The sequence below is a fragment of the Alternaria alternata genome, assembly GCF_001642055.1.
Source record: "Alternaria alternata strain SRC1lrK2f unplaced genomic scaffold CC77scaffold_8, whole genome shotgun sequence".
NCBI classification, from domain to species: Eukaryota; Fungi; Ascomycota; class Dothideomycetes; order Pleosporales; family Pleosporaceae; genus Alternaria; species Alternaria alternata.
Genome location: NW_017306197.1, coordinates 131714 through 152268, shown reverse-complemented (window position 1 = coordinate 152268; position 20555 = coordinate 131714). Strand labels below are relative to the sequence as shown.

Genomic DNA, 20555 nt, shown 5'->3' with positions numbered 1-20555 from the left:
GCTACATCTCCGCGTGTCACGACATAGCGGGCTCAACGTTTTGTAGCCGCATGTCAAGACAGTGGGGTAGATTTGCGGATCTCCCCACAAGCACGGCACGGTCACGGAGAAAGCTTGAACGGCACAGCTACCAAGCAGAATGATGCGTTGCTTTCCTCGTGTTTGTTTTGATTTGGTTGTTTTACATTACGTTAGGGTATTAAAGTACAAGAATGCTCAGTGTCTCTGCGACATTGCATCCGCTCTGCAGTTATAATCCGTAGTATGGTATATCCACCTCTGCTCGTAATGCCATCATGAGCTGCCGCATGCGCGATTTCACGGCCTCGCGTGTAGTCCTAGCGCGTTCCCGCGCTCTTCCCGTGCGTCGGAGTACCACCTTGGTCGTGCACGCCCTCGTTGGTCCAAAGTCGGGACCGGAAGCGGAAGGGTCGGCGTGGTACAACATCGCGCGCACTGCGATCCTTCCTCAGGGCCTCGCCCCGAGCAAAATTTAATGAAAGTAATGTCCTGCAGCACACGGCCTGCATGAATAAAAGTACAAAAGGTGAGCGACCGCCCATGGCTCTGTATTTGAAATGATGGTCGGCTCTTCGTCTTCTAAGATTAGGTGGCTTGTATAGCTCAAGTTAAAGGCGAGTAGCTTGTCGGTCTGCTGTCCTCGCTGGGCCGATGGTAAGTTTTGTATTCGGCATACTCGTCGCCCTCTTCAGCAAGATAGAGTCCATCATCTGGTAGCCAGCTTCGGGAATCGTGCGTAGCACGGGTCATGGTGCTCTGTGTAGAGGCCCGTGCCGAGCTTCGAAGCGGTGCTGTTGGTGGTATAGGTGGTGATTGTCGCGACGGCGGTGTATAAACAGTTGGTGATAAACGAAAATTGGGGCTCGTGGGACTGGGTAAGGCCGCTGAGCTTGGGTGCAAAAGCAAACCTGAAGCAGCAGGAGGTGCAGCAGGTGAAAGTGGTGCTGGAATAAGACTCGAGTCCAGATTGGCCAGGTCGGCGGGCTTGGTCTTCTTTGGAGAAAGAGATAGTGGTTTAGGGAATGTGGATTGTGTTGGTGTACGTGCAGGGTTACGCGAAGGCAGCGTTGGCGTCGCCGGCTCGCCATTTGGCTGATCGCCTATGATGTCTTGGTACCAGTCGTAGGAACGGAAACTGAAGCTTGGACTTGGAGGCGGCAGGTCAGGCAATGGTAGTTGCGGGGCCTTGCTCTCCAGTCTAGAAAGAGTCTCGACAATGGGAGATGGGGGTTCTGAATCACCCCCCTTTGAGCTGTTGTCGTCGGCTATCGAGACGGTATCCGCAGAGTTCCTTCGGTTCGGAAACTGGCTCAATTCATACTCGGAGTTTCGCTTCTCCGTGGTCGGCGTTGGCTGCGAGATGATGACTGGCGGAGGTTTCGCGGTAGGAGGGATGTATTCCTCGAACTTATATTGCGGCTTACGATCACGAGGCGTACCACTACTGCGGGGAGTATCGTTACCTCGAAGTGAACTGACAGCGTTGATCATCTCATCGTCGAAAATCATGCTCTTGTTGATGTTGACGTTGACGGCATATCGCTTCGGTTCCGTGGGCGGAGGTGGAAGAGGATTTGACATCAGCGGATGAGGTGTCGGGCGAGGTGGCAGTGCTTTCTCCGTTGAGATCCGCGACTTCTTATCCAATGAATCCGATCTCTTGCTGCCCGCTTTCTCCTTTGTGTCGTTAAACGCAAGAGCTCTGGCGAAAAGCTCCGGGGCCATGGTTTGTTGTTGACTGAAGGCTGCGTTCTGGGGGCTGTTTGGTAATGAGGCTACCAGTGTTCTTTGATCTGTTGCATTCGTCGCACACCTTCGAAGATCGTTTGAGGGCTCTTCAATGGTTTGAGGCCGTGGCCGTCTTGCTCGAATCCTCCAGAACCAGTAACCGAGCGCTACCATCAGTACGACCAATCCCACAACTCCTACGCCGATACCGATAGCTGAGCCTGGTGTCAGTTGCGAAGTTGGCTCTGGACCCGATCCGCCAAGCGGTGCAGCACCGTTCATAGCAACGCATCTTGAGCTCGAACACGTTTGGTCCTTTGTGCAGTTGCTATCTGTAGAGCATGTTTCGCTGGCCCCAACACTTGTGTCGATAAGACTTGGCTGATCGATTGAGTTGGTTGCGCTGGGGACAGGATTGGTCTCAAGTTGAATAAAAGAGAAGTCTGATGCTAAGTTGGTAGGTAGTGCGGTTGGTGACGACGAAGCTACACGTAAGGAGGTGGGAGTTGCGGATGGCTTTCGCTGTGTGGTAGAAGTTGTGGACGCTCGTTGCGACGAAGTGGATGTGGCGGGCGTTCTTCGCGATGAAGTAGAAGTAGTGATTTCTCGTTGTCGACGGCTAGTAATGAGTGTGGTAGACATTATTATTAAAGATAGTGTCGGAGCTGGATATACTGTTAAGGAAGGAATGGACGACGCCGCGCCGATGTCTCAGCCACTTCGTCAAGATGCGCAAGGCTTCTTTAAGTGGTACTCGAGAATCTCCGAAAAGAAAGCATGTAGAACGAATGTAGTGTGTGTGTGAGTGAAGAGTAAGTGTTCACGAAGTCACGAAGATCCACGATCGACAGAGTCCTTGCGACACAGCATCGCCATGCAGGGCGGCGAGGGTTAGACCATATCTTGTAGGGTCCGGTAGAAGAGCTAAAGTTTATTGACCATGCGCGCACGGCGCGGTCGATCCACGTTCGGTTGGAGGTTTGACGATCCTTAGTGCGCAACCCAACGTCGCAGCCGTCAAACCTTGTCCCCAAAATATTGCTTTTGCCGAGACAGATGACAGTAAACAGGGAGACAATAAAGGCATCTCATGATGGTAGACTACATTTTCGCATGAATTGAGGGGATTCAGACACGCAGTACTCACTACAGTACAACACCTATCTCTATTTCCCCTTTTGACCAGCATTGCCGAATGCGGCAGCCGTAAAAGCACCGTAGGTCCCGAGTCATGAAGTTCGCGGGTGCGCCTCCAAATGTGGTACCAACTCGTTTCAGGGGCACGGAAATGGTACCTGCATATACTATTTTCTGCCTGCGAGCCACTCCACTACGTCTTTTGCGTTACTATCGGGAGGGAAGACAGGGTACCAGATTTTGATGATGATTCCATCTTTGACAGCCAGCGCACATCTCTTAATCAGTGTCTGATTCTTCCAGGTGAAGGTGGGTAACTTGAGGGCATTAGCAAATTGTAGATTCTCGTCCGAAAGCAGTTCGTAGGGTAGATGCAGCCGGTCTTTGGCCTCTTTCTGGTATGCAGTGTCCTGAGTCGACAATCCAAATACATGCTTTACGCCGAGGTCGCGCAGTTGGGCCATCTCATCGCGGAAGCTGCACGCCTGAGGTGTACAGCCTCGTGCTCCTGGTATGGAGTTCCAATCTTCTGTGATTGTTTCACCAGGTGCGCCAGTACGCGGATAGCAGAAGAGGATAGTCAGGCCTGAACAGGTTGCAACATCTAGCTGGTCGTCGGCAGTCGACGCCAAGCATACCGATGGTATCTGTGACCCTTTCAAATGCGAGCACGCTCCGTCATCCTGGGGGATGGGTAAGTTCAAAGGGAAGGTTGTGTCTGTGCTGGTCAGCGCTCAGTCTCGCGAGTATCTGTGCCACTAACGAGCCATGATAACAGCCGGCCGTCGGTACCGAAGTAACGTCGAGTTACTTTGGCCTGGCTGGTGCGCTACCTCCAACGTGCGCTTCGGTCGCCGTCAAGTTGGTGCTGAAGGGACTGTCTACAAGCTGGTAGAGAATTGACCCCAATGCCTTGGATTCGACCTTCCACCAGCGGGGTCCGCAATGACTTTTCAACTCAATCGACGATCCAGTGCATAAAAACAGATCAAAGACAAGAATAGTGTCACATTCTTGATTCAGAGTTGTTTGTTTGCTTTACTGTCTGATGTGGTTATGTGGTGGTGTTCTCGGCAATGGCAGATGGTGACTGGTGGTGAAGAGAGTCGGGTGGCGGGGTGCGGCTTGAAAAGCATGAAGATAGGTTCAGGGCTAATGCAGTATATTACTTTGCTGTCGAACTACTGTTTGGTACTGCACTAGGAGCCGCGGGGTAAGAAGCTAGCACGTAAACGTTGGCAAATTCCAGTGTCTGCGTATGTTTGCTTTACGATCTGCCAGCCTCGCCTGTGCTTAGGTGATGTTTGGTAGGTGGCGGGCACGCGGAAGAGCGTGTACCACCCACGAGACCCTTCTTTCCCTTCTTTCCCTGCTTTCCACGTCATGAGCTTACACGACACTGAGAAGTTGTTGCTCCCGTCAAATTGGAGGACAAAGTTTTTATGTTGCAAAAGAAGTATTCGGTCCCTGGACTGGAGTCATCAGCAGCGATACAGCCACGGAGAACATCGCAGCCTTGTCTCGTGGCCTCAATTGCTTCTTACATATCATTTCGCTTATTTGATGCAAGACTTTTCCATTCCTCGGCCTTTGCCTTCGAACTACTCTTATTGAGGCATATTTCCACAGGAGAATGCTGCAATGAGTTAAGCTTCCTGTCCTATGATTATCACCATGCCAACTGCTCACATAGCGATGCATTCTGAGCTCCACAGCTACTCTGCAAGCCGAGGTTGACGAGCCAAAGTCCATGACCGTCACAACACCGCTCGCCTTGCTGAGATTGAAGAACTCGCACGGACGGTAAGCTCACTCAGGTAGTTGCTCATGCTTTGCGACCTACTCTCATCGGCTGCCGGATCGATAACAAGCTAAGCTCATGCTGCTTCTGTCGATGATTGCGAGTCCTTAATGGTGTAGCAACGCGGTGATTATATTGACTTGATTACCCAGACGTTCATACATCCCGGATGCCAGCGAAATATGCCGTGCTCGCGGTGGATAATGTAGTGATGCCGACTGAAGTGGGGTGGAGATCGGCGCTACAACAGCTGGAGCTCCTGCACGTCCAATCGTGACATCATCAAATGTCAGTAATGCACCCCTCATTATTGGCTAACTGGCAGCTGTCGCGCTCATAGACAACTCCTTCACTTCTCACCTCTCTTTGCACACATTAATGCAGTCACTACGAATTCTTCGACCTTTACGAACCTCACTCAAGCTTCAATTCAGTCCAACCAGTCGCCTACAAAGAGCCCCATTTACATCAACAACCGCAGTTATGGCTCAAGAGTTCAAGCTAAAGGATGTCACTTCCTTACAAATGAAGAATGGAGAGAAGAAAGAGGTTGAAGTCGAGGGCGTTGAGGGAGGAAAGGTCCTTCTTTTGAAGGTACAGGATCAAGTTCATGCCACAAGTTCAAACTGCACACATTACGGAGCTCCTTTGGTGAAGGGTGTATTAACACCAGAGGGTCGTTTGACATGCCCATGGCACGGAGGTAAATTTCAATTTTGTGCACGCTGTGCCACTGAAACTAACTTTTGCAGCCTGCTTCAAGGTCTCGACCGGAGATGTTGAAGACGCACCCGCGCTCGATCCCATTGCGAAATACGAAGTAATCGAAAAGGACGGGGCCGTATACGTCAAGACCACAGAGGAAGCATTGAAGAACAACAGGAAGTTTTTGAACATAAAGTGCTCGTCTGTGAGTGAGGACAAGGTGCTGGTCATTGGAGGTGGTTCGGGCACCCTTGGTGCTATTGAAGGTCTCCGAGGCGGTGGGTACAATGGCAAGATCACCGTTATCTCTAAAGAAGGCTACCAGCCTATCGACCGAACCAAGTTATCAAAGGCACTGTTGGCCGACATCTCAAAGGCGGCATGGAGATCGAAGGAATTCTACAAGGATGCGTCGATTGACATCATTGAAGACGAGGCTAAGAGCGTAGACTTCTCAAGCAAGAAGGTCTCAACCAAGTCCGGAAAGGACTACGAATACTCCAAGCTGGTGTTGGCCACTGGTGGTACACCAAGATGGTTGCCACTCGACGGTTTGAAGGGTGATCTGGGCAATGTCTTCCTCCTTCGCACCCTACCCGACGCACAGAACATCCTCAAGGCTGTTGGTGAAAACGGCAAGAAGGTCGTGGTGGTTGGTAGCTCGTTCATCGGCATGGAGGTTGGAAACTGCCTCGCCGGCATGAAGAACGATGTCACCATCATTGGTATGGAGGAGGGTAAGTCGCGCGTTCCTCTTAATTTGTGTCCAAACTGATCAGGCTGCAGAACCAATGGAGCGCGTAATGGGCAAGAAGGTCGGCGCAATCTTCCGCGGTCTTCTCGAGAAGAACGGCGTCAAGTTCAAGATGGGCGCCAGCGTTGAGAAGGCCACACCGTCAAAGAGCGATTCTTCCAAGGTCGGTGCCGTTCATCTCAAGGATGGAACCACACTTGAGGCCGATCTCGTTATTGAAGGTGTTGGTGTTGCTCCTGCGACTGAGTACCTCAAGGACAACTCAAGTGTTACGCTTGAGAAAGATGGATCTTTGAAGACGAACGAGTCTTTTGAAGTCAACGGTCTGAAGGATGTCTATGCTATTGGTGACATCGCAACATACCCCTACCATGGTCCGGGAGGCGACGGCACACCAGTCCGGATAGAACACTGGAACGTCGCACAAAACGCCGGCCGCTCAGTGGCCAATACCATCAACACTCCCGGATCCAAAGCCAAGCCCTTTATCCCTGTCTTCTGGTCTGCATTGGGTTCGCAGCTGCGATACTGCGGCAACACGGTCAACGGCTACGACGACGTGGTTCTGCAAGGCGAGCCGGAGAAGCCGTCATTTGTCGCATACTACACCAAGGGCGAGACTGTTGTTGCCGTAGCGAGTATGATGAAAGATCCATACATGACCCAAGCAGCAGAGCTTATGCGCAGGAACAAGATGCCTGGCAAGAGTGAGCTGCAAAAGGGTGTTGACATCCTAGAGGTTGGTCTCCCGAACGAGATCAAGATCTAATGAGATCTGGCTATATATGGATACTCCTAGTGGATTGCCCGCTTAATAAAGTTTTAATGAAGAGATGTCATCAGAGGTTTCAAGACTTTGGTGCTAGTGATCTGGAAGCATGTTTCTGGTCCGTCGCCTTCCCGTCCAACGTGATTCTAGTGACATTCGTTTGTTCGTTTGTCGCTTTCCAACCACATCGTATCCTGTCACTTCCGTCGCTTCCGCATCACAACCTCCCTCACTGGCAGCCTTGGAAGCGGTAGTTTCTCAACATTGTCTTGACATATAACTCAAGCGGATAATGACTTGGAAGGTTACAATCGAGAGCTTACAACGAAATGTGATCAAACTCAAAGCGATGTAAGAAGATCTGGTTATGCCCAACGCGAACAGCGGATCCATGCTACCGGGAGCCGACCGTTGCAATCTGGAGAAATGCTCCGCAAGATGGGCCGTAGGGCGGTGGAAAGGAGATGAAGCTTTTCGCGAGCATTTCCGCAATGTGACGTCAAGGTCGGGCAGTGGGGGCTCGTATTGCCAGCGCGAGGGCCAGCGAGAGCATCTGGAGATGGCGCAAGAGTCGAGTAACGGTGCTAGCGGGAAGGTGGGTCCGCTGGTCGCACGGCAAGGGCGATCGAGGCACCAACGTGTAATCTCCGAAGACTGGCCTAACGCTGGCTCGATGGGGAAAATTGTACAGAGCAGACGGCGCAAGTTGGGTTTGTGGAAAAGTCTATCTAGCCTCACCCTGAGAGGTACAGTAGGCAATGCATCCTAAGACTGGAAACGGGCGAGGTGAAGTTGTGACAGCGACTTTTGATTGGACGTGCTGCCGAGGAATGCAGAGACATGCAGGGCACGCCTTCCTTCCAGCGTGGGCGGCTGAGACTGTGACAGCGGTTCTCCGTACCGTGTGGTCGCGAACTTGTACCTTTGTTGCTACATGCGTGGATGTCCTTGCTGTGCATGTCAGATGGAGGCAGGGGCGCGTCATAACCGTCAGCACCAAAGCGGATTTGAGTTTCAAGATTGTTGTTGATGTTTACCATGTTGCTTTTGCTGGACGCGTCGCTACGGCGGCCGGCCGGCCACGCGTGAGACACAGTGATCAGACTGATGGTGCGGGTGAATGGGTGAAAGACACGGGATGATCAGAATGGATCATGCATGTGCGTGAGATGAAGCGACATTCAAGGAGCCCGACAGATCTATATCGAGGACCTGCCCAAGTTGAAGCACCTGAGCACATGGCGGGCGAGCGCATAACAGGCAATTTACGCGTGCCGGGTCGGTGCTGTATGAAACAGCGACCCATGCCTGCTACTCCTATTCGAGAAGAGGCATCCAAGATAGGCGCGTTGCGAGAGCGAGGACAGCGCCTGCGTGAGGGCGTCAGTCGGGACCGTAATGTTGGAGCTGGCGCCAGGACAGCCTGGCTCACTGTAGTTGGGTGCAATTTGACGACCATGTGGATAGCACGTCGTTAACCTAGCATCGCATCTAGCAGACCAGAGTCATTGCTTTGGCGGGCTGGTTTATGCCGAGCCCATGTCGATGATGTGCATCTGCCTCCTTTCCCAAGCCACAGCCTTTACCGAAATTACCGTCAAGACCAACCTCAGCCGCGCTTTCTCTTCTCTCCACTCACGTCAATCAACACGTCCAAGTCGAGCTGCACATCGCCGCGACCGTTAGATAGCCGAACGCGCTGTCACCGGGAGGTAGCAGAGTTGCCTTGTTCAAGACGGCCGACCTTCGTGCACTCCACCACTGCACGTTCGCTGCCCACGCGCATGTGAAGGGGTTTGCTGCTCGCCGCCATCGCGCCAGGAATCCTTCGTGTTCCCTTCTGACCGCGCCCAAGACGCCAGCGTAATCGAGTCTTGTCGCGCTCTGCCCACGTCCACGCCCACGCCCGCGCCGGCCCCAATTGCAAGACGTTCAAACACACCGCACCGCGAAAAGCTCCGATTAGGCCAGTTGCGCCCACCTGCAGCTGTCTGGAGATTCGGCGGGAACTAGGAGCACCTCACCTCCCCGCCATCGCCCATTCGACAGCTCAACACCGCCAGTTGAGGTTCGCCCACAAATACTGCCAGCGCAGCTTAGGACCGATAACATAGTCTACCATCCCGTTCGCCGTGCTGCTGCAAATACTCCTGCACGTCGCATCTCCATATAATTATGGCCGCAGTGGCATCGCAGCCGCCGCACGGTCAGCAGCAGTACTATCAACAAACACAGCAGTCCTCGCCCGCCGCAGCTTCGCCCGGTAACTCTCGCCGACCGACTTCGCGACGACCCAGTAATGGCGCGTCCCCGAACACGCCTCCTCAGATGAACAACACGACCGCCACCACCAACGGCAGTGGTCCCATGGCGCCGCCCAGGACTTCGTCGCACCGCACCCCCAACTCTGCATCCTCTTCATCACAGCCCAGCCGGGCACGCGAAGAGTCACGCCGGCGAGAAAAGGACAGCCCCAGCTCACGACCCCCAGCCAGCTCGAGCAGAGCCCAGCCAGGCCACAGTCGCTCAGCCACGGCCATTGGCCAGACGCCTGTAGGAACCAGCTTGCCTCGCGAGGAGAGCGCCGTCATAAACCGCATCGTCGTCTCCGACACCCAAGATGACATCGCCCGCGCACAAGCACGCCAAGGCGACGGCCCTCCCGTGACCTCTGGCGCAGATCTTACTCCCATCACAGGACTCAGTCTGGTCGGCAGCGAGGGTGTCGACGATGGCGGCCGTGGCGGAGCTACAGTCGGAGCCAAGAGCAGACAGGACCACTCCAAGTCTGAAAACGCGAAGCGATCCAAGTTTGGAAACTACATCCTCGGTCAGACGCTTGGTGAGGGTGAGTTTGGCAAGGTCAAGATGGGCTGGAAACGAGACAGTTCGGTCGAAGTTGCCATCAAGCTCATACGGCGAGAGACGCTTGGAAGCAACTCGAACCGTCTGCAAAAGATATACCGTGAAATTCATATCCTACGCGGCTTGGACCACCCCAATATCGTGCGCCTGCACGAGATGGTTGAGACCGAGCGTCACATCGGCATCATTCTGGAGTATGCTTCAGGCGGAGAACTCTTCGACTACATCCTAAATCATCGCTACCTGAAGGACGGTCCGGCAAGGAAGCTATTCTCACAACTCATATCTGGTGTTGGATATCTCCACCGCAAGGGTATCGTGCATCGAGATTTGAAGCTCGAGAACCTGCTGCTCGACCGTAACAAGAACATCATCATCACCGATTTCGGTTTCGCAAACACCTTCGACCCCAACGACGAGCTCAGCGAGGAGATTGAGTACAGATTGGGAGATAAGGACTACATAAGATCCCTGGGATTGGAAGGAACCGATGCAGCTCGAAGAGGTGATCTTATGCAGACCAGCTGCGGAAGTCCCTGTTACGCTGCGCCTGAATTGGTTGTTAGTGATTCACTCTACACCGGACGCAAAGTGGATGTCTGGAGTTGTGGTGTCATCTTGGTAAGTTTATTCAAGCATACATTTACACACAAACATGCACACACATTCTAATCTCATACAGTATGCCATGTTGGCTGGCTACCTACCTTTCGATGACGATCCAGCGAACCCCGAGGGTGACAACATCAACTTGCTCTACAAGTACATTGTATCCACGCCGTTGACCTTCCCCGAATACGTCACACCACACGCGAGAGACTTGCTGAAACGCATCCTTGTACCGGACCCACGTAAACGGGCGGACTTGTTTGAAGTTGCGCGTCACAGCTGGTTAGCTGACTACGCGCACGTTGTCGGCTTCATCACCTCAAGCAACACCAATGCGGCCGATGCTCAACAGGCATCTGTCTATTCAAGTAAGCTTTCGTGTTCATGTGTAAGTAGGCATACATGTGCTGACATAGCCACAGAAGACACATTCGAGCCGCAGCCTTCACTCGCCAGAAGCGCCTCTGTTCGCGAACCGACGAAGCCACATACGGCACCGACTGCGCCTGGCGGCCTCCAGACGAAGCGCGATGCGATCAACCAGGCACCCTCCGAGAAGCCAAAGACCACCCGCGATACCAAGCGACGAACCGTGCAAGTCGAGTATGTCGCGCCATCCTCGCAAACCGCTCGCGGCGAGGCATCCCCTCCAGTCGAAACAACTCCGAAGGCACGCGGTAAAGAGGCGGAAGTACCTCCTACGGACGGATACCAGTCTGCCACGAGCGCCAAACCTCCTCGTTCTTCTTCTGGCGCAGTTTACAACTCGAACAACAGAAGACAAGAACCTCAACGATCTGTTTCCGATTACACCGCATTCGGCAATGCACCTCCATCAGCTACGCGCCCATCTACTGGTGGTGCCATAGGCACATCGAGAATACCGTCGCGAGGAAACTCTTACGGACAACCATCTGTAGCGACAGTGGCCCAGACCACCGCAGAAGGACGGTTCTCGCAACCAAAGGGTAAACAATACTCAATCTCGGCCCCTTACGCACAGCAGGAGACTTCTGATGCGGCGGAGCCACCCAACATTGGCCAGTCGAGCTCTCAGCGAGTACAGTCCATACAAGTCGGTGGGCCACATGGCGGAGTTGGTGGTCACAGGAGGTCTAACACGGTTTCTTCCACTCTTGGCCGCATGACATCCATGTTTTCCGGCCGCCAGCCTTCTTACACCCAGGATCCCAAGGAGTCTTTTACATCCACAGGATCCTATGGCGGTTATCCCGAGGAGAAGAAGCAGAAGAGCTACCCTCCCACATCCATGGCCGGACCCATGTCCAACGAGGCAGTTTCTTTATCAGCTGGACCCAGAGCGAGCATGGAATCTAGCCGACGCACTTCCTTTGGCTTCTCCAGAAAAAACACAGGTGGCTCTGGCGAGAACCCGAAAGGCAGCCGTCGCTTCTCACTTCTTCCGTCTTCGCTCTCGAAGACCTTCTCTTCTGGACGGGAAAGTATGCCAGCTCAAGGCTCCCACGAGCGACGCGGCTCCAGTGCTCGTCCTCGCGCTAGCTCGCGCCCTGGCGGGATGGCTTTCGGTCGCGGTTCGGAATCCAGGTCTCCTAGTCAGAGCACCCAAGGAAGCAAATTGCCCGGTTTTTACGATGGCCAGCATGACAGCAACTCTAGGATAAGACAGCCTAACACGAGCGCCGCTGGGCCCTCATCAGCGCCACCAAACCAGACCCAGTTTGCTGGCTACAACCACTCACAACCCGAGTTTGACGAGAAGTTCCCTAACCCGCAAGGAACTCATCCATCTGCCCAAGGAAACCGCCCCTACCGCCACCCCACTGACGATTCAGAAGCCGATATGACACAGTCACAGCAGTTCAGCCAAAGGACCCCATCAAACCCTTACCCAGCAGGCATGGGTGGTGATGAGTTGAACCAGCAGCAGAGAAAGGGCGTGCTACAAAAGAGTAGGCGCTTTGCAGACGCATACGACGAACAAGGCACTGGTAACAAGGGAAGCTCGGGTAGCTCTAAGAAGGTTATGGACTTCTTCCGGCGCATGGGCAAGCAGAGAACCAGCAGCCGATAAAGTGCTAGACGTGAAGAAGGATAATCGCAGAGGTTGTCTTGGAAAGAGTGAGCCACAGCAGGACGGGTGGCCGGGCCAGATGGGTGTTTGGAACGATTTGGTTGTCTGACCTTGGTTGTGGTGTTTGGGAGCATATCGGCGCATTCTTTTCACTCTCCTTTCCTCCCTCTCTCTCTCTCCCTTCCATTCCCACCCTCACAACTCGTTGTCTCTTCGTTCTTGATTGTGCTTGCTGGATACCACATATTCACGCACATGTCGGCTCTGTTTGTTTTTTTCATCATCAGCGTGCGGCATGCTGAGGTAATTATTGCATTAGGAGGCGTTTTTATTTCCTTTTTTCTTCTGACATTGGATCGGCAACGAAGATTGTTTGGGTTTTACGTTGCCAGGTTAATCTTTACTCTCTCAACTCCCTCTCCTTTCTTGTAGGAAGAGATTGAGGATGGTTGTTCAAGTGTAGTCGTAGTTGTAGTGTAGCATACAAGGGCTTTGGGCGATGGCGGTGGAAAGTGGAATTGATATGTTGGAATGTTCGATTTTTTTGACTATGCATCCGTAGGAGGTTTAATGTGCTTGATGTGTTGGTGTTGCACTACTTGCCGCATGTGTGTAGAGTAACATCGACTCGCGTAATGATGCAAAACATATTTTGTATTGGCATGTGGCTTTGCCTTTGTATAGCTGGCGTCTGAGCACAATGGTAAACTAGGCTGTAGTATGTATCTCAACATGGTAGACCATATCCGATTCTTCGAGGGTGTAATTGACATCTATTCGAAGTAGTCACAGCAATCTGTTATTAATGGGTAGCAGAACAAGGTCACCAATGTCAACTAAGCATTAAAACAAGACTATTTCACCGAAACGATCAAATTCAACTCGACTTCAACAAATCCGACCCTTTCTATATAACCCGACTCAATAACCCAGGATATCAATTGTCCCGTTCTATGCCCAACTCTGAACAAGAAAAGACCCTGGCAAATGTTGCAGTTCCGCTACTGACCAAACACACAAATCGCCCAGTAGAATCGTAGAAGCGCGTCTATGAAGGAGGAAGCTGACCGCCCTCCTTGGTCTTACCCACGGGAGGGTTGGGCTTGGTGCCACCCGCCGAGTTCAACGAACTCAAGTAGCAATTCCAGCCCAATGAGATGACGTTGACAACCAATACCCTCATCTCCGCGGGTACGTATTTGAAGTTGGTGAACTGGACCCAAGGCCACACCATCAAATTCTTCTGGTAACCGGGTAGGTACGCGTCCTTGAGACGCTGCACTGGCGAGTTTCCTTCCATGTAAGCCATGGTGGACAGGAAGAGAGCCATGTTGCAGGGTGCGAAGAGGAATTGATCACAGGCTACGCGCGCGACAATTGTGCCGTTTGTAGATTTGAGGTTTACGCGCTTGACGAGGAAGTCGAACCACTTTGTTGCTGCGGGGCCGAAGATACCTGGGGGAGGGTTAGTTTGGGGAATGGCCGGAGTGGGGATGTGGGGATTTGAGTAGCGATAGGAGGATAAAAGGAGAGCCAAGACGTACATCCTCCGTAGGCGGCCATGCGTCCTGTACGTGCGAGATCGTGCTTATCGAGTCCACGACGTTCTACACCCTGCTGTGCCATTGTGTCGCCGGTTGCGAAGAGTACCTGTCGCGCGTCATGTCAGTCTCCTGTCAATCTGCATTGCAACTGCTCAATCCCTCCTATATCCTCGTTTCGGCTCGGGTTTGGTGCTTATCGACACGCTCGTTGGCCATGTATCGAGTCGCATTGCGTTGCGCAGGAAGGAGACTAGGGATCGCAATTCAAAGCGAAAGGTCTGCATACCGCCGTAGTAATACTCTGCGTCAAGTAGGGAGAAGTCCTAAGCTTCGCTTGGTACCTATCTTTGGTGTCAGTATCATCTGCTCCTAAACTCTCGTGGTCTTCCACCGCTCTCACACTTACCAGCGAAACGCCATTTTGTCGGTGATTAAACTTCTATATTCTCAGCAATTGAGATAGACGACCAATATATATGCGCCTGAGAGCGAGCGACACACCGCTTTAAAAAGGGCAGAAGAGTGGAGAAGTGTGTGTGTGTGAGAGAAAAAGAAAGTCGAGTAAGTCCAGCGAGATAGTTTGGTGAGCTTGCGGGACCTATGATGTCGTTAGTGCAGCAGGGTCCGCGCCGCACATGGCGGTCGGGGAGCTTAGCTTTGTACCCCTTGATCCCGACTCGTGTCTCGACCATGAACACAAGTCATTATGCAGGTAGACGCAGCTTACTATTCAGTTGCACAAACTTAATATAGATACGGTCTATTGGTAAAACGGAGTAAAAGTTCATAATGAGATTCAATTCAATTCCGAGCTCGTCTGTTCATGGTGGGGTATAATATGATCAGACACCTAGTTACAAAAAGGACCGACAGTTGTTGTACAAAGGGTCGTTAAATGAAGAAAAAGGAAACAATCAATGCGGGTTGGTATAACTCCTCGTACGTGATGCCACATTGCAATCCGTCTCGTCTTCAACCTGATGTCTCCGCATATAGCCCAAAAAGAATCCCTAGATGAAAGAACGCCAGTCCCGCTGATCTCATCCGGGTATGATCAAGCTATGCTCGCAGAAAGCAGGTATCCAAGAAGTCATGTCGTAAATTTTGTGTAGATGGGTATGAAAAAGGTCGACTAGTCGATTTCCATCCGTTGTGATGGCGCAGGTCCGCTCAGTGACGGCATTTCTGTATTGTATGTCTTGTCGCTCTGCACAATCTTGTCGTTGACATGAGGCTTCAGGCCCTTGTTGAAGTTGTGGGTGCACAAGCATGCTGTAACAATGGTGATGATGAGCAAGAGGATTGTGAGAATGGCAAAGGCAGTCAGCGACTTGCGGGCTGGCTTGTAGTCCTCCTGGCGGTTTGCATCGGCGACCCACATTCGGATGAGCTTGAACAAGAAGTAGCCCAAGGCAATGAAGTAGACGACGATAATGCCGATCATACCAGCAACAGACTCGCGGCGGACCCACCACGCGGCAAGGAACAAAAGAAAGAAAGTGATAACGAGGGCGGCAGCGGTGAGGATCAGTTCAACGGTCTTTGTGTTTTTGACGACGACCAGAAACTGGACGGTGAAGGCCAGAAAGAAGAAGAAGTCAAACTTGAGGAGGGCGATGTAAATCTATGTCGTAGTCAGTAGGGCGGACTTGGATGAGAGATGGTAGGCAGTACCTGGTAGGTCAAATAGCGCCTCTTCAGTCTAGTGTCGGCACTGATGCGCTTGTAGATGGTCCAAGCGAACTCATCGTACAGCTTCCATGCCTCAAAAGCAAAAATGACGGTAGCGACCGCCATAAGAACGGGTAGGGCGATGAGCATGGGCTTGACGTCTTCCCAGAAATCCTTGGGAATGAAGCGGCGCGTGTTTAGGTCGTCAGCAGCGTCCTTGATCTGGTCGAATTGAATGGCGGCATAGACGAGAATGCCGATGTTGTACAGGACGAGTCCAATGACCTGAATGGTGTTCTTCATGCGCAGAGCATCCCAGGTGAGGAATAATTGGTAGATGTAGCCGAACATGAAGACGGCGAGGAAGGTGGGAATGGTGCGGGTTTCGTTGGCGCCAGCACCTTCGGCAGCGAAATGGATCTCATTCTGGAACTTGCTGAAGACGTACGACTCGAGGGCGAGGGCGATGCCGACCTGGCAGATGGCCGTGAGCATGAAAGCCCAGGTCCAGCGCGTGTTGGGAATGTACATCCTCGGCGGGCGTCGTACGACGGGTGGAAGGGTGGTGGGGAAGCCTTCGCGGTGGTGATACCCCCCAGGTTGGGTATCGAAGGGCTGCGGTTGGTATGGCGGTGGATACGTCGTGGTGGGATAGGGCGCGTAGTTGTGGTCGAGGGGTTGGCCTCCTAGGAGGGATGTGCGGGCCTCGTGGTGAGTAATTTTGGCTATGTTGGCAGCCGCGATGGGCGGCTGGAGCGTGGGGATATAGAGACGAGCGGTTGTGCGGGCTTGCTTTTGCGGCGCAGACACAGACAAACTGCGACCTGTGTCGGCTTGGGGTTTGTAGGGCTGCCGGGGTGGGTGAGACAACGGATGGGCGGTGGGAGGAATGCTGAAACCAGAGGAGTCGCTGCGTTCGGGGGACTGAGACTACTGAGAGAGCGCGCGTCTCTGAAACTAGTATCTTGGCTATGCGGAGAGGCCGAAGAAGCAACAGCGAAAAGGACGGAGCGGAGTGTGGGGGAGGATGTCGTGGTGCAGGCGCGATGGCGATGGTCGACGACAGCAGTAGCGAGCGGCAAAGTGGAAAGTGGTCGTGTTGTGGGAAGAGAGCAGGCGGAGATGGGTGCCGTGGGTGGATGCTGAGGTGCCTGGCCTGGTGCGCAAAGTAGCGCTGGTGCTGGGACAGCCCCGGCCGGTGTGGAGAAAGGCTGAAGGGGGTCTCGCCGTAAGACCCGCCCGCTGCTCCGTGTTTACCTCTGCTGCGATGGGAGCACCTAGTCGGAGCGTGTTCGCATGCCACTTTTCCGTGCGTAGTGTGCAAATACGAACAAGAGAGAGAGAGAATGCGCACGTCGTGCACGCTGCCGGCTACAAGTAGAGAAAGGAATGGCATGACCCTCTCAGCTGCCTGTCCTTGGCTTCAGCACCTGTCGAACCACAAACCACATGCACCGCCCCCAGCGTTGCTGAGCAGCCTGCCTCGCCCGCGCCCATTGGCCAGCCACCGCTAATTATAGTTTGCGCATGTGTGGCGCAGGCCTTGGATTACCACGGTGCAGTGGAGCGACAATCTACCGTCATCCTGCGCGATTCCGACAGCTGCTCCGGTCAATTGTTTCGACCAATCACACGCCCATATCTGACATCATTAAGGACGCGTAGTGCACAGGGTCGCCGTTTCGACTGTCCCCATTATCGGCCCGCGAAAAGCAGCGGTATCGCGAGTCGCGCTTCTGACCGCACCACCAACACCACGCGCTGCAGCCATGACGTCGTCTGATGACTTTGCAGCAGAGTCAATCCTGCAGAGAGCTGCCGAGGACGGCTCCCTCGACTCGTAGGTTCTCCACCGCTCGACACATGTCCATCATGCGTGGATGCTAACGCGCTCGCCGACAGAGCAGAATGGCCAAAGACACTCGAGTATATCTTGCATCGCCTTGACGAGGTACCTCTATGCCACCCAGCCTTGGCCCTCGCACTTCTGACTCTCCCAGATCATCAGCGACTTCCCCAAGCTGCCTGCAGATTCAAATCCACGACCAACCACATCAGCAACCACGGACCTCCCCTCGCGACCCAACACCTCCAACGCCATATCCAGCCAAGACTCGCATGCTACCGACAAGGAAAATGCACCGCCGACCACGCCCCCGCGACCGCCCGTGCCCGCCTTCTTCGCCTCCACCGCGTCACAAAGTGTTCCACCAGAGATCACCACCTTCTACTCATCGATACGGTCGACCCTCTCCACCAACTTTGCAAAACATCCCCCACATACCGTCCAGCGTCTAGCTGAGCTCGTCCTCGAGCCCAAGAAGCGCTACCGATACCTTCCACCCTACCTTCGCGCCCTCGACCGCGTCGTCTCCGTGTCCTCGCCCCTCACCATCTTCCCGCTTCCACAAGCCGTGTTGCCCACCTCTGGCGGACTGCTCAATGGCACAACATCTACCACCCTCCAGGCCGCGCCCTTGGGCTCAGACGAAGCTCTCGGCGGCGCCCTGCTTACACCCATCCCTTGGCTGCAGAACCGTGGCCAGAATGAGCTGATCTCAGAGAGCACAGAGATGGTAGACGGTCCCAATGGTGCTGGTCGGATAGAGACGGTGACAGTTGGAATGCTCAGCGGCGGCCAGCGAGCCGAATCTCCCAATGCAAATGTAGCCCAGATTGCTTCGTCACATCCCGATGGCGAGACGCTGCCGTCTACGGGGCCTGTCACCCAGGGCGAGCTCCTGCGTCAAGAGCAAGAGGCTGGAATTGTCCTCAATAACCCCCACAGCATGACCACCAGTCCAACGAGAACTACGTTTGGTGAGATGGAGGGCGGAGGTACCATCATGGACACGGTCGAAGGCGAAGAAGAAGCACCGCATGCGAGAGGTCCAGAAGTCATTGGCATGGAGGACACGGGCCCTCAAAAGCAGGGGAAGCTCAACATTGAAGGAGCCATCGGCAGACCGAGCCTTGATCACAAGAGCCCTGAGCCCAAAGTACCCACTGGCACAGATGCAAAGGATCACGACATGAAAGACGAAGGGTCTGAGAAATCAAATGACAGCAAGGCTGTGGACAAAGAGCCCAAGGGAGATGCAACGGCCAAGGAGGAGACAAAAGATGCAAAAGACGTGGAAATGAAGTCAGATGACTAGGCATCTCGAAACACTTCCCATGTAACAGGACAAGTCGTTCCAGACCCGGCAATAGCTGAGATTTTGCACCTGCTTAATAGGTACACGCCTTCCTAATCCAGGTTCTTGTACAGGCGGGCTCTCAATGGCAAGATCGAATATGCCACTCCGTGGGTGTTGCTCTCATGGTACGCTGGACTACGTTTCGCTACGGAGGTGGTGAGCTGGAATATGCGAGTACCTCCCTATTTTGACGTATCATAGCAACCATTAGTATAGAGCTAGTTTTTAACCAGTGTCACAGGAATAAAGAGTCACATCCCGACGCAATGATTGTTTTGCGTATCTGCCGCATGAACTCATGTTCCATCATGTGGTCGTATGCCGAAAGAGAGGATTGTTCAAGGTCGCGATCTCCATTTTTTTGGTACATATCATAACCTTGTTGTGATGATGGTCAAAAATCTACAAGCAGAGGTCGAAGATCTTTCCAATTCTCTTAATCTCCTTACAGTCATGGGCTATTGTGACTCTATCATAACGCCTTTTGATGAGTGTAGGAAAAGTGCAAGATGAAATCCTCAAGCAAGCCTCTTCCACCAAAGCACACCACGATATCCTCCACCACGTTCACTTCCAATTCTCAGATACTTGACAATCGTGCCCTCCTCTTCCACCTCAACGACCGTGTAATTCCTCCTATGATTCTGACCAACCCACGTTGGCACGTTGGCCACCGTTAGCGGACCATGGAAGATCTGACCCTCAGTCTCGGTAGCAGGCAGCTCGTCATTGACACGGAAAGGTCCAGCGTACCCGATGCTATGCTTGCCAACTTGCGCCCAATCGGCGTCTGTGTCGTTGGCTTGGTAAGGGAAGGTAAGGTTGGGACGGAACTCTGGTTCTGTGGCGGTGATGGTTGCGCTCATGAAACCTGTGGCTGTGTAGATGAGGAGGCCGACTGGGGCTTCGCCATAAGGGAGGTCCGGGATGGAAACGCCATTGAGCGTGCTAGATGTGTTTACCAGGGAGTAGGTACCGGCTAGGGCATTCAGGATGGCTGTGTCGTTGATGACTTGGCGTGGTGGTGGTTGGGGGTTCGCGTTGGGTTCGGGTGTTGGTGTAGGTAGAGGAATGTTACGTCTAGCAGGAACAACTTCCGCTGTTTCGGTACACGACGGCGAAGCACACGCTGGCTGCTCCTGAGGACGAGCGGACGCCAGAGAGGCGAGGAAAATAATGGGAGCAATAGGGACTCGCATGATGCAGTGCAATTCACGATGGTGATTGAAAACAACTCAGAGATTTAGGAACGCGGCCTAGATAGAGAAGTCGCGCTTGCGTAAGACGACAGGACCTTTTATACGCACCATGATGATGCACCCTTCTCAATCAAGCCCGTATACCGCAATCTGTATGACATGATTGTCCTGGAGGCGTCGCAATTACGCCGAATAGGCATCTCTTGTCCGTGCTGGGCAGGAGCGTTGTGAGCAGATACTCAAGCATCATTTCCGGGAAGGCGCCGTCGGCGGTTTGCGGGGTAATCCTTGGTAAAACCCTTTGATCCGTACCCTGCATTGAAACACAAGGCTGAGCTGCTGTATTTGACGGCTGTTCAACCTCTTGAAACGAGTATCTAAAATTGCCATGTAGCTATGGGGATGGCGAAGTGGAGTTGACCGTTGGGAAAACGTCGTTTTGACGACGCTTCGCCAAGGTACCCCAGGTTACCCACCAGCGCTTGAGCAGGGCAACTAA

General features: G+C 53.2%; 8 protein-coding genes across 8 annotated transcripts; 3 read left to right on the top strand and 5 right to left on the bottom strand.

The window, feature by feature from the left end:
- Nucleotides 1-536: 536 nt before the first annotated feature.
- Nucleotides 537-2882, bottom strand: CC77DRAFT_801271 (hypothetical protein). The gene has a single exon (XM_018533244.1). The coding sequence runs from the start codon at nucleotides 2389-2391 to the stop codon at nucleotides 625-627; it is 1767 nt and encodes a 588-aa protein (XP_018386866.1). The 5' UTR covers nucleotides 2392-2882; the 3' UTR covers nucleotides 537-624.
- A 1-nt stretch (nucleotide 2883) lies between these two features.
- CC77DRAFT_801446 (hypothetical protein) lies at nucleotides 2884-3992 on the bottom strand. The gene is made up of 2 exons (XM_018533247.1): nucleotides 3650-3992; nucleotides 2884-3604 (listed from the first exon to the last, which is right to left on the bottom strand). The coding sequence occupies exons 1-2, from the start codon at nucleotides 3654-3656 to the stop codon at nucleotides 3054-3056; spliced, it is 558 nt and encodes a 185-aa protein (XP_018386865.1). The 5' UTR covers nucleotides 3657-3992; the 3' UTR covers nucleotides 2884-3053.
- Nucleotides 3993-5170: 1178 nt separating this feature from the next.
- Nucleotides 5171-6915, top strand: CC77DRAFT_933094 (rubredoxin-NAD(+) reductase; the record flags this gene model as incomplete). Its single annotated transcript, XM_018534294.1, has 3 exons — nucleotides 5171-5390; nucleotides 5440-6129; nucleotides 6179-6915. 3 exons carry the CDS (start codon nucleotides 5171-5173, stop codon nucleotides 6913-6915), a joined length of 1647 nt encoding a protein of 548 aa, XP_018386864.1.
- A 2175-nt stretch (nucleotides 6916-9090) lies between these two features.
- Nucleotides 9091-12709, top strand: CC77DRAFT_1088325 (Pkinase-domain-containing protein; the record flags this gene model as incomplete). Its single annotated transcript, XM_018529464.1, has 3 exons — nucleotides 9091-10401; nucleotides 10463-10757; nucleotides 10812-12709. The coding sequence occupies 3 exons, from the start codon at nucleotides 9091-9093 to the stop codon at nucleotides 12440-12442; spliced, it is 3237 nt and encodes a 1078-aa protein (XP_018386863.1). The 3' UTR covers nucleotides 12443-12709.
- A 522-nt stretch (nucleotides 12710-13231) lies between these two features.
- CC77DRAFT_1019376 (hypothetical protein) lies at nucleotides 13232-14434 on the bottom strand. The gene is made up of 3 exons (XM_018524821.1): nucleotides 14393-14434; nucleotides 13987-14327; nucleotides 13232-13897 (listed from the first exon to the last, which is right to left on the bottom strand). Exons 2-3 carry the CDS (start codon nucleotides 14066-14068, stop codon nucleotides 13491-13493), a joined length of 489 nt encoding a protein of 162 aa, XP_018386862.1. The 5' UTR covers nucleotides 14069-14327; nucleotides 14393-14434; the 3' UTR covers nucleotides 13232-13490.
- Nucleotides 14435-14898: 464 nt separating this feature from the next.
- CC77DRAFT_801176 (hypothetical protein) lies at nucleotides 14899-16359 on the bottom strand. Its single transcript, XM_018533243.1, has 2 exons — nucleotides 15661-16359; nucleotides 14899-15610 (listed from the first exon to the last, which is right to left on the bottom strand). The coding sequence occupies exons 1-2, from the start codon at nucleotides 16186-16188 to the stop codon at nucleotides 15119-15121; spliced, it is 1020 nt and encodes a 339-aa protein (XP_018386861.1). The 5' UTR covers nucleotides 16189-16359; the 3' UTR covers nucleotides 14899-15118.
- An 888-nt stretch (nucleotides 16360-17247) lies between these two features.
- Nucleotides 17248-18815, top strand: CC77DRAFT_986634 (hypothetical protein; the record flags this gene model as incomplete). Its single annotated transcript, XM_018536224.1, has 4 exons — nucleotides 17248-17497; nucleotides 17560-17608; nucleotides 17658-18731; nucleotides 18771-18815. The coding sequence occupies exons 1-4, from the start codon at nucleotides 17427-17429 to the stop codon at nucleotides 18813-18815; spliced, it is 1239 nt and encodes a 412-aa protein (XP_018386860.1). The 5' UTR covers nucleotides 17248-17426.
- Nucleotides 18816-19375: 560 nt separating this feature from the next.
- CC77DRAFT_1088307 (hypothetical protein) lies at nucleotides 19376-20499 on the bottom strand (the record flags this gene model as incomplete). The annotated part of the gene is made up of 2 exons (XM_018529463.1): nucleotides 19936-20499; nucleotides 19376-19869 (listed from the first exon to the last, which is right to left on the bottom strand). The coding sequence occupies exons 1-2, from the start codon at nucleotides 20054-20056 to the stop codon at nucleotides 19376-19378; spliced, it is 615 nt and encodes a 204-aa protein (XP_018386859.1). The 5' UTR covers nucleotides 20057-20499.
- Nucleotides 20500-20555: the final 56 nt, after the last annotated feature.